The sequence below is a fragment of the Cnephaeus nilssonii genome (genome assembly GCF_951640355.1).
Source record: "Cnephaeus nilssonii genome assembly, chromosome: 10".
NCBI classification, from domain to species: Eukaryota; Metazoa; Chordata; class Mammalia; order Chiroptera; family Vespertilionidae; genus Cnephaeus; species Cnephaeus nilssonii.
This window is the reverse complement of record NC_137081.1, coordinates 80,702,427-80,714,636: the sequence shown is the minus strand read 5'-3', so window position 1 is coordinate 80,714,636 and position 12,210 is coordinate 80,702,427. Positions and strand designations below refer to the sequence as shown.

The following is a 12,210-nucleotide window of genomic DNA, read 5'->3' as shown; positions in this document are numbered from 1 at the left end:
AGCATTTACCAAAAAGCAAACAAACAAACAAACAAAAAAACAGTTCAGGTGATAGTCAGTTATGAAAGACTGAAAGTTTTCCTCCTATGATCACTAACAAGACAATGATGCCTACTTTCACCATTTCGATTCAATATTTTACTAAAATTATAACCAGAATAATTAGGTAAGAAAAATAAATAAAAAGTAGCCAAAATGGAGATGAAGAAGTAAAACTATCTCTATTTGGATATGGCATTAGCCTCTCTATATAGAAAAGCCCAAAAACTCTATAATAACCTACTACATGTAATAGGTTAAGGGTACAGTCTCAACACTCAAAAATCTGTTGCATTTCTATATACCAATAAAGAACAATTAAAAATGTATTAAGGGATCAATTCTATTTATAGTAACATTCAAGAGAATAAAACACTTAAGAATAAATTTAATCAATGAGGTAAAGAGTTTTACACTTAAATCTACAAAAATTACTGAAATGTGACAATGTGGATGAGCCTCTAAAATATTATGCTAAGTGAAAGAAGTCAAACCCAAATGTCACATATCACTTAATCCCCTCCATATGAAACACTCAAAATAGGTAAATCTATAGAGACTGGGAGGTGATTGTCAGGAGCTGGGAGAAGGAGGAAGCTGGGAATAACTGCTTAAAGGACTTTTTTTGGGAGTGATGAAAATGTTTAGGAGTGGATAGAGGTGGTGGTTGCACACAGAGTGCAACATGCCATTGAATTGTTTACTTTAAAGTGGTTAATTTCATAATATGTGACTTTCATTTTAATAAAATTGTTATCAGCAGCATATTTTGAGTCAGAGAAAAAAGATAATGAATGTGATGGGGAGATAAGGTAACTTGAGTAACTAGAACTTCTGAGTGGTAAATTGTAATCGATAAAAAAGTAAATTCCTCATCCTTGTTCCCCTAATGTTATCCTATATAATAAAGGGGTAACATGCAAATTGACCATCACACCCTCACACAAGATGGCCGACCCCATGTGGTCACAAGATGGCCACCACAAGATGGCCAGCAGAGCAGAGCAGTTGTGGGCAATCTGGCCAGCAGGGGAGGGCAATTAGGGGCAACCAGGCCTGCAGGGAAGGGCAGTTGGGGGCAACTGGGCCAGCAGGGGAGGGCAGTTGGGGGCGACTGGACCAGCAGAGGGGAAGTTAGGTGTCAATCTGGCTGGCAAGGGAGTGGTTAGGGGGTGATCAGGCTGGCAGGCAGAAGTGGTTAGGGGCAATCAGGCAGGCAGGCAAGTGAGCGGTTGGGAGCCAGCAGTCCCAGATTGTGAGAGGGATGTCCAACTGCTGGTTTTCAGACATCCCCCAGCAGTCGGACATCCCCCGAGGGGTCCCAGATTGGAGAGGGTGCAGGCTAGGCTGAGGCACACCCTTTCCCCCAGTGCACGGATTTTGTGCACGGACCTCTAGTCCTATATAATAAAAGGGTAATATGCAAATCGACCACACGGCAGAACGACTGGTCGCTATGATGTGCACTGACCACCAGGGGCAGATGTTCAATGCAGGAGCTGCCTCTAGCCCACAGGCCCTGATCGTCTCATCAGGGCCTGCCAGGCAACTTCTCAGTCCCTTTCCCTGTCAGGCAGGCTTTGATTACCCAATGGCAAACAGAGAACCCAGGGTGGGTGGCAACAGATGCGGGTGGTGTCTGGCCAAAGACCCCACCCCACTGGTCACTCCACAGACAGAGGGCGACCAGCCACAGGGGACGGGGACAGCGAGTGGGCCGGGGGGAGGAGAACCGCCAACCTATTGGACCCTTCCTTGGCTGGCAGGCTCCAATCACCTAATGGCGAATGGGAAACCAGGGGTGGCTGGTGGCAAGGGGCAGAGCTGGCTGCCAGCAAGCGGAGAAGATGGCCCTGATTGTAGGCTAGGCCTAAGGGCCGTACCCGTGCATGAATTTTGTGTGCCAGGCCTCTAGTATAACTATATGATGCCCCAGAAAAAGCAAGGTAAGCTGTGAGTCTAGGATCAGAGATATTCTACACCCTAAGCTAAAGCTAAATTGTGATGCCCAGATTCAAGTCACAGTCTTCCATATAAGTAGGGATGTTTCCCAAGTCTAGTTTCCCTGATTCCAATTTTCTAGAGTTTACTGAATAATCTTAGACCAAGAGAAGTACTATGGAAGAACAGACCAAAACATTGAGTTTTTTCCAGAAAAACTATTTTTTTCCAGAACAAAGGCAGGAAGTGGCATCTTATTTAGTTTAAAGTGTTATTTAACTAAGGTTAATTTTTTTTCTTATTTTACAGATAATGTTTCTTCTTATATCTTACTAGAGGCCTGATGCCTGAAATTCGTGCACGAGGCTTGGGCCCCACCACCACAGCTTTGTCTGGAAGGTCATCTGGAAGGACATCCAGTCTAATTAGCATATTACACTTTTATTATTATAGATAAACAAACTTTGGAATGGGGTGACTTAAGTTACAGTTCAAAGAATTGGATGTTAAAATCTTTGGCAAATAATTACATATATTAAAATATCCCCTTATACAAACGCAGGGCCACATGTATGTTAAAAAATGTTTTACCCCAGGAAGATGTAACCTCTCCTTTAAGGAACCCTTGCTTCTCATTGATCAAGCTCTCTTGTTCCCCCATTATTAGTGGTCAGGCTATCATATTTCTAAAGTAAGTATTTATATTAATTAGAGCAAATAAAAACATGAGAAAATTATTAAAGTTGTATAGTGACATTAGTACTTTTTATACAATGTGGTTTAGGATAAAAATGTGTATTTATTTTTATCATGGGCATTTTTTGTCCCTGAAAAAATATGATTTCTGGAATAAAAATTCATATAAAATTTGCAGGCACAGTTTTCAATGCCCACTCCTGTCATTTCCTCCTTATCTATCCCTTGTCTATCCCAGACTAATTCTTTCTGTGTTGTACATTCCCTTTAAGAAATATACACAGTCTATTCACTAATTTTAAAAAATATAGAGGTAGAATAAAGCAGAGCTCTTTTTTTCTGAAATGTTTCTTGACCATACTTTCCTTTGGTATCTTAATCTATATTTCAAAAGTTAAGACATGTGCTAAAGCCAAAAGGGCCTGGGATAGTGACCCTGCTTCTTCATGGTCCAGTTGTATGACAGGCAATCTTATATAATAAAAGCCTAGGTGGCATCACACCCTTGCGCAATACCCTCGCTCGACGCCCTTGTGCGACGTAATCACAAGATGGCCACCACAAGATGGCTACCACAAGATGTCTGCCACAAGATTTCTGTCACAAATTGGCCACCACAAGATGGCAGGCAGGGGAGGGCAGTTGGGTGCGACCAGGCCAGCAGGGGAGGGAAGTTGGGGGCCATCAGGCCAGCAGGGGAGGGCAGTTAGGAGAGACCAAGCTGGCAGAGGAGGACAATTAGGGGTGACCAGGCCAGCAGGGGAGGGCAGTTGGGGGTGATCAGGCCAGCAGGGGAGGGCAGTTGGGGACCATCAGACCAGCAGAAGAGGGCAGTTAGGGGTGACCAAGCTGGCAGGGGAGGATATTTAGGGGTGACCAGACCAACAGGAGAGGGCAATTAAGGGCAACCAGGCCAGCAGAGGAGGACAATTGGAGGCGACCAGGCTGGCAGAGAGGGAAGTTGGGTGCGACCAGGCCAGCAGGGGAGCAGTTAGGCATCAATCAGGTTGGCAGGGGAGTGGTTAGGGGGCAATCAGGCTCGCCCTAGCAGAAGCAGTTAGGGGCAATCAGGCAGGCAGGCAGGCAGGCAAGTGGTTAGGAGCCAGTGGTCCCAGATTGTGAGAGGGGTGTGTGACTGCTGGTTTAGGCCCAATTCCTGCAGGGTCCCAGACTGGAGAGGGTACAGGCCGGGTTGAGGGACACCACCCCCCTGTGCATGAATTTCATGCACCGGGCCTCTAATCTACTATAATAGCAAGATTCAACTGAATACAGATTATGAATAAATTAATAATAGCTAAGTAAATAGCTAATAAAGTAATCATGTTCATGGTTTGAGGATAAATAAAACAGTACGTGTAAAGCATGTAGTACAATATCTGGCATGTGATAAGCAGTTAATAAATAAATGTTACTCATTAAAACAGATTCTCTTTCGACTCTTGTAAAACAAAACACTTTATAATGTAAGCTAAATCCATTACTGATCTTATTGGAGAATACCAAAAGAGAAGAATAAATAAGGGAATCAAATCTAAGTAATTATTGAAATGTAGCTGTAAAGCAAAGACAATACAAAACAAACTCTTAGTTTACTAATGCTCAGAGAAAATTATTTTTCATTGAACATCAGAGGTAAATCTACTAGAAAAGTAACAACAGTGCATGTTATCAGGGGAAAACTGTTAGAATCTGTGAGTTTCCCTTTGGCAGCTGACTAGGTTATACCATATTCAAATGTGTTCATCTGTGCTGTTCCTGGGAAAACAAGCAGAGACTATTTAGCTTATGCCTATCAATACAACAGGCCTCCTTTTTTAAATTAACAAAATTGAATAAGCAATTTGCATTTTGGTTGATGTTGATGTTTACAAGTGAGTAATGCAAATCTCACAATCTGCAAAACATTATTTCCCCCTCATAAAAGGATAATGGGATAGTTTGATTGTTGCTTTGACATTTTAAAACACAGGTCAGATGCTTAAATGATACCTTTTAAATTAGAGCTGCCAAGAGATTGTTTGTAACATAATATAACATGACATTTTAACTAACTATAACCAGGAGCAATTACTTTGGTAGAATATAAGAGTAACCAGAATAAATTCATTTTGAGTTTTTGCATAACGAAAACAAATCAGCTGTCACCAGGCCAATACAGTATTTAATTTTACTGAATGCTGTTTGGAAAATGATATATATTTTTTTATAAATGGGGACAGATTAAACTTTTTAAGCTTCATGTAGAAATTTGGTGTTGAAGACAATAGGAAGAAAAAAGTCTTTACTACATGGTCACATCTGCAGGCACAGTCAGGAGAGGCCATGAACTCCCTCAGTCTGACATCAAGGTCAACTGAATCACTTCATCTGCCATGCTTTCTCCAAAATCAAGGCACCTAAGTCATCCAAATTCTCAGGCCTTTACTTGATTATCTAGAAAACTACCATTTTTAGGTGGGTGTTTTATAAGGAATGGATGAGATAATTCTGCACACTCTGGAAAATATAGGTAAGTTGGTAGTCCTTAAAAAAAAAAGCATACATACTTAAATATTAACTTCTAGTTTTCTGTCTTCCTTGTTTATTTTTCTGCATAGGGTTCCTTAAATTTCTCTAGTTCCTTAGTTCTAAATATTGGCTCAAATGAACTATTTGAGCATAACTTCATGGATCAAAACTCTTATCTGACATAAGGGTTTAGTGAATCAACATCATAGTGCCGATCTCAACCTGAGTAAATTATTCCCCAGAATGGCTTCTGAACCTACTGTAAAATTATCACTATTCGAGATACTTCAAAGAGTGAAAATAAAGGAATTTATATAGAGGAACTGAACAACCCTCATTTAATTCTTATTTAACTGAGATCGAGCAGAGGTGATGTCTTAGACATGAATGCTTGGCTTACTTTATACTCTGATTGACAGGTAATGACCAACCCAGGATGCTCATCTAAGGAGGATAGTAAAAGAATGAGTAATTGTGTAAAAAGCAAGAGCTAGAGCGAATGATGAAGACACAATTTCACTGCTTTACAACTTTGTCTTTAGTCAGCTATGCTAGTAAATTAACCTGATGACCCTCTTTCGACACTGACTGATTACACACATCAATCCAAGGGCAACAGGTCACTGTTGCTGAAGAATTGGGGGAATATACACAGTCCACAGGTGGCAAGGGACTGAAGAGCTTGATCAATATCCTCTACCAAATACTTTGTAACTCATAAAAGAGGCATCTCTCTTCTCAAACAGCTCCAAATAGGTGCCTATGGTGCATGAACTGTTTCCTGACAATGTTCATTTCATTCTACATATTAAATATGAGTATGATACCGCAAAATAAATGCATAGCTATGTAAGACTGCTTTCCACAACTTTCAGCATGAACACACACTCACACATGTATAGAGTATAATTACTGATTTCATAGGAATATATTATGAAAATAAATTCAAGTACTCTTTTTTTTTTCTTTAAATGAACTCAGTACAACAAAAAAATGTGGGCTTGATCAACACATTCAACAAAGTCTGTTTTTTAATCAGAAAAAAATTGGACTGAATAATTTGTTCCTTTCAGAAATAGTCACTTGTTAAAGAAATACATGAATGGTTAACCCACTCTTCAAAAATAATTAGGACTTCTCTTCACAAGGCAGAGAATTTGTTGACAATTTGGAAAATAAGACACCTGTGTCAAATTACTTCTGTAATAAAATTTGCAATCAAACCAAAATTACAATGAACATGTGTTTCTTTGGTTATAGGCTTGCATTCCTTAGCACTTACCTGAAAAATGCGATGCTATTTTGAGCAAAACAGTTTCTAAATCCTATCTTAGACTAGATAACTTTTTGTATGTGTTCCCCAACCTCCAAAAAAACCACTAAATATATTTTCAAGGCAGAAGAGGCTTAGTGAAAGAGCTTACCAGGTTTAATCTGCTATAATATCTGTTATCAAACAAGCCACTATTATTGTTGTCATTATTATTATACTAGAGGCCTGGTGCATGGATTCATGCACTGGTTGGGTCCCTCAGCCTGGCCTGTGGGGGTCAGTGGACCTCTGCGCTGCCACAACCCAGCCTTACCCACCAGCTCGTCAGAACTGCTGTCCGCATCCACCCCACACAGCATGAAGTAGCAGGCAGCGGGGAGGAGACCGAGCCCAGGCTGGGTGCTATGCAGCTCCCACTCATCCAGGACCTGCTGCGCCCACCCCTGCTTGGGCGTGCAGCTGGAGTGTCCACGGGCATTTGTGCTAGCCAGCCATGAGCCAGGCGTCTGGCACCTGTCTGTCAGCTGAACAGCTCTCCATCTGTGGGAGCGCACTGATCACCAGGGGGCAGCTCCTGCATTGAGCATCAGCCCCCTAGTGGTCAGTGCACATCATAGCTACTGGCCGGTCGTCCGGTCATCTGGTCACATAGGCTTTTATATATATATATACTAGAGGCCCGGTGGATGAAATTCATGCACGGGGGCAGGGGTGTGTGTGTCCCTCAGCCCAGCCTGCACCCTCTCCAATCTGGTACCCCTTGAGGGATGTCCGACTGCCCGTTTAGGCCCGATCCCAGTCGGACATCCCTCTCACAATCCAGGACTGCTGGCTCGTAAATGCTTGCCTGCCTGCCTGATTGTCCATAACCACTTTTGCCTGCCAGCCTGATCACCCTCTAATCACTCCCCTGCCAGCCTGATCGATGCATCACTGATCCCCTGCTGGCCCGATTGCCCCTAACTGCCCTCCCCTGCCGGCCTGGTCCCCCCAAACTGCCCTCCACTTCAGGCAGGGTCATCCCTAACTGCCCTCCCCTGCAGGCCTGGTCCCCCTCCCCAACTCCCCTCCTCTGCAGGCATTGTCCCTCCCAACTGCCCTCCCCTGAGGGCCTGGTCCCCCTCCCCAACTCCCCTCCTCTGCAGGCATTGTCCCTCCCAACTGCCCTCCCCTGCAGGCCTGGTGCTCCCCAAATACCCTCCCCTGCAAGGCCCTCTCCCTCCCAAATGCCCTCCCCTGCAGGCCTGGTTGCCCCTAACTGCCCGCCCCTGCTGGCCCGGTCACCCCTAACTGTCCTCCCCTGCTGGCCTGATTGCCCCTAACTACCCACCCATGCCGGCCTGGTCACCCCTAACTGCCCTCCTCTGCAGGCCTGGCCACCCCCAATGGCCCTCCCCTGCAGTCCTGGTCCCCCCCCCAACTACCCTCCCCTGCAGGCCTGATCGCCCATAACTGCCCTCCCTTGCAGGCCTGGTTCCCCCCAATGGCCCTCCCCTGCTGACCTTATCACCCCTAACTGCCATACAACTGCCCTCCCCTGCAGGCCTGGCTCCCCCCAACTGCCCTCCCCTTCATGCCTGGTCCCTCCCAACTGCCCTCCCCTGCAGGCCTGGTTCCCCCCAACTGCCCTCCCCTGCAGGCCTGATCACCCCCAACTGCCCTCCCTTTCAGGCCTGGTCCCTCCCAACTGCCCTCCCCTGCTGGCCATCTTATGGCAGCCATCTTGTGCCCACATGGAGGCGGCCATCTTTGACCACATGGGGGAGGCCATCTTGTGTGTTGGAGTGATTGTCAATTTGCATATTACCTCTTTATTATATAGGATGGATTAGATCATAGATATTAAAGCTGTGATAAACATTAAAAGATCACTTCCTATTGCCACAAATCAAAGATGCCCTTTTCTTCAACAAAATAAACTTGAGCTTAAAGGAGATATCTGATTTGCCCAAGATCATATAGCTGTGAAATACATAAAAATTTCTGACCTCTATCCTAATTGGAAGGATTGTTCTTGAGTCAGCCCTTTGTACTAAGGTCTAGTTATCTTTTCTCCTTGCTGAATAATTTCAGGATCAGAAGTTTCCTCTCCTGATATGAATTTCCCTTCCTGGTTGAAAGTTTCCAGTGGTTTTACCTAGAAAGCTGCATCTTGGGAACATATTGGTGAGCAAAGGGTCCATGAGGAGCGGGGAGGGAGGTGTTGTACTTCATCTTCCTGTGGGATGTTTTCCCTGCTGGATCTATTCTAGCACAGGTGAGGGACTTCAAGCCAGAGGGTAAGAAGAGGAAGACTTTGGTGCAATTAGAGCACTAGAGTCTGTGCACAGACAAGCACACGCACATGTGCCAATTCAAAAGTCCACGGTAATGGTCTTGATGCACATTCTAGTCCTTAGAACTGGAGTTTAAACAAACTCAGATTTTTTTCCTAATTTGATAACTTCTAAGAGTGATTCCAGGCTTCTGACTCCAGTCTTAGGTGATACCTCATTATGTTTCTGGCCTTATATTTCACTGATATGTTTGGTTTGAGCCTTTCATGAAGGCCATGTAACTAGGCTAATATTTATGCTTGTTTATAACTCAAGCATATCCCTAACCACTGTCGTTGCACCAATCCACTTCAATTTTGTAATCTTACAGGCCCCACCGGCATTGAGTTTACAAACACAGAGTGTAGAACACAAGTTGTCTGATCTATATAGCAATACCTTTCCCACCCCAGCATACTGACTTCTATTTTTCATTTCATAATATATCTGCCAAAATTAATAGTGAAACCTAAAGACAATTGGAAATGTGGTATGTGAAATGCACTTAGTAAACTGTAAGTCTAAATAATAATTTCCACTTCCATTTATATGATTAACCTCCTATGAAATTAAGTCCTTAGGTTGGGGATGTGTGGGTTGCTGTGTTTTTGTGTAGTGGAGAAAGAGGCGGATAGGAGGCGATAGATATAATGCAGGGGGAGATCAGCTAACTACCAGAGCACCTAGAATGTTGTAAGAACTCCATAATTACCTACAAGAATAAATGAATGGACAAACAGACCACTGAAGACTGACTCCAGATTTCTATCTGTCATAATTTAACATGGAAGTCACAGGTCTATATTCCCGAGACATTTTATACTTTCATTTGGAAATCTCCCTCATGTAACACAGTGTTTGGTATTGTGTCAAATGATCAATAATTACTGAATAATAGTAATCATAAGAGGAATAACAGTAGCAGTGCTAGAAACTATGCTAAACGCTTGAAGTATATGATCATTTATTCCTCATAATACTGTAAAGTTGGCATTGCATGTTATATCCATAATACAGATGAATGAAATAAGGAACAAGGCCAAATAACTGGCCAAGTTCCCAAAAGTACTAGTAAATCATAGAGCCAGAACTCAAACTAAGGTGTGTGTCTTGCCAAAGCCTTTGCTTTAATAAATGAATAAGTATACGACAAGTTGAGTACAACTACACTGTGCTTTTATATTGAGACAACTTGAAAACGGTTGAATAGAGAAAGTTTAATTCAGTGAATGGCAAATTCTATAAGGTCTTCTTTATACCAACACTCAAGGACCCCGAAGTGTCAGTATGGCCTCAGTGAGTAACGAAAAAATGGGAGAAAGAGCATCACCCACCAGGAAAGATACTAGTATCAGGATGGAAGGAAACACACAGGCACCATGGCACAAATTTCCTCCTTCTGATTAACAGTCACCAATAGGAGGCCATTTATCTGACTCTTTCATTTTTTTAATAATTGTGCTAAAATTCTATGTTTAAGTGAAACACTTTTCTGAATGTAAGCTCATCTTCCATTAACAAAAATTCTTGGCATTCTGAAGCAACTTGGAGCCATTGCTCAATTACACTGAACTGCAGATGTACCCACGAGGCAATTAAGACAGAGTTCCTAAAGAGAACGCTGGATGAGACAGCTCTTACCAAGAAATGTTTCCTTTCTCTTTTAAAATTATTTGTCTTTCCTTTTCTTCTTCCTGATTCTCTTAATTTCTCAATCTCTTCATACGTTAATTAAGAACTGCAAAGTATATTTTTAAGGAGTTATACATTTCAAGTCTATATTTTTATAAATAAGGTATATTTCATAAAGTACCACATTCAAACAATTGCTATTGCTGTTTGTATAATTAGCCATCATAATTGTTGACTAAACGACTCTGAAAGAAATCTATTTTTAATCACATTTTTTACATAAGGCAACATGTTTAATGAACTCTCAAGAAACAAAGATGGGGTAGGAACTACATAATGACAGAACAGAACAGCAACACAATATTCAACTACATGCTACAACTTCATAATACCAGTTGACTTTTGAACTAGCTCAGTTTTATACCGGAAATGACCATGTTTTATAATTCCGAGTTGTATATGGTGTCCAGTCTTTGAGGAACTACTGGGTGGGTTGTAGAAGTATGTCAAATTTATTTGTTTCTAGAAGACAGTTTGATAGTTTTAAAAATTGAGCAGCCTTGCCTGGCTGGCATGTCTTAGTGGTTGAGCATTGACCTATGAACCAGGAGGTCACAGTTTGATTCCCGGTCAGGTCACATGCCCAGATTGTGGGCTTGATTCCCAGTGTGGGGTGTGCAGAAGGCAGCCGATCAATGATTCTCTCTCATCATTGATGTTTCTATCTCTCTCTTCCTCTCCCTTCCACTCTGAAATCAATAATAAAAATATATTTTTTAAAAAGTGAGCAGCCTTTCTCTGCTATCCATATTAGCACCTACTAAAGAGCAGTAAAACTTCTGTGTACTGAAATAATCCCCAAAGAAGAATTAAACCTACTGAAAATTTACACACGTATGTTAAACATTGCAAAGGAAAGGACACAATCCAAAGAACATTGCACGGGCAATCTGGAGTGGTCCTTTAGACAGAGAGAGACGTAGACTGTGAAAAGTACAGGGAAAGGGAGAAAGAGAGCATTTAAGACTTAGCTCATTGTCTTTTGATCTGATCTCTTTGTCCCTCAAAGCCTCCTTTACCACTATCACTACAGTTGGGCTATTAACCAAATATATGGAAACTTTCAGACTCCACTCTCTTATCTCCAACCCACAATAAAAGTCCAGTGTCCCCCAAATTTATTAAACTAGCAAACATAAGTCTCTAAGTAGCAATGGAGTCCAAAGATCTTCTTGCCATTCTCCATGTATATATTTCACATTTCAGCTTCCCCAAAATATCTTGCATGATATTTAAACAAAATCACTGTGCCATTTGCAAAATGTCTGGTTGCACATTTTTTTCTTTATTCCAACCAACACTAATATACCCTAAGATACCACATACGGCTACCCTCTTAAGGCATTTGAATGTGAAATTATCATCCACAATACTGTCATAAGAGAGGAATAAAGACAGATTACCTGGGGTTAAGAGGATGACTGACATAGTGATGAGTGAGCATACAACTAAAATCACCAGCAGGGCAATAGCAATCCCCTTCCAGTTTCTCTGTGGAGGGCTGTTACTTCCCAGCTCCTACCGAGATAAAAAAAAGTTTCATAATTATTCATGCTCCAAGAGAAATGCATTCATAAAAATATGATTTGGTGCATGGCACAATCACAGTTTGAATGCTGATTAGAATCCTTTTCCTCTTTGGTACCTCATCTATTTATTCTAAGGTGCGTTTATTATAAATGGCTATCTTTGCAGGGGGCAATCTTATTTCTCTATGAGCTAAACCAGGAGAGCTTTATGCCT

General features: G+C 42.1%; 1 protein-coding gene across 1 annotated transcript in view; it reads right to left on the bottom strand.

Moving 5' to 3' along the window:
* The window catches only part of DPP10 (dipeptidyl peptidase like 10), a gene marked incomplete at both ends in the record, with an annotated part of 660,265 nt that overhangs the window by 488,532 nt on the left and 159,523 nt on the right, over positions 1–12,210 (bottom strand). Inside the window, one exon of the mRNA XM_079782730.1 lies at positions 11,871–11,985. Coding sequence (XP_079638856.1) covers positions 11,871–11,985 — 115 coding nt within the window. The remainder of the gene's footprint in view (positions 1–11,870; positions 11,986–12,210) is intronic.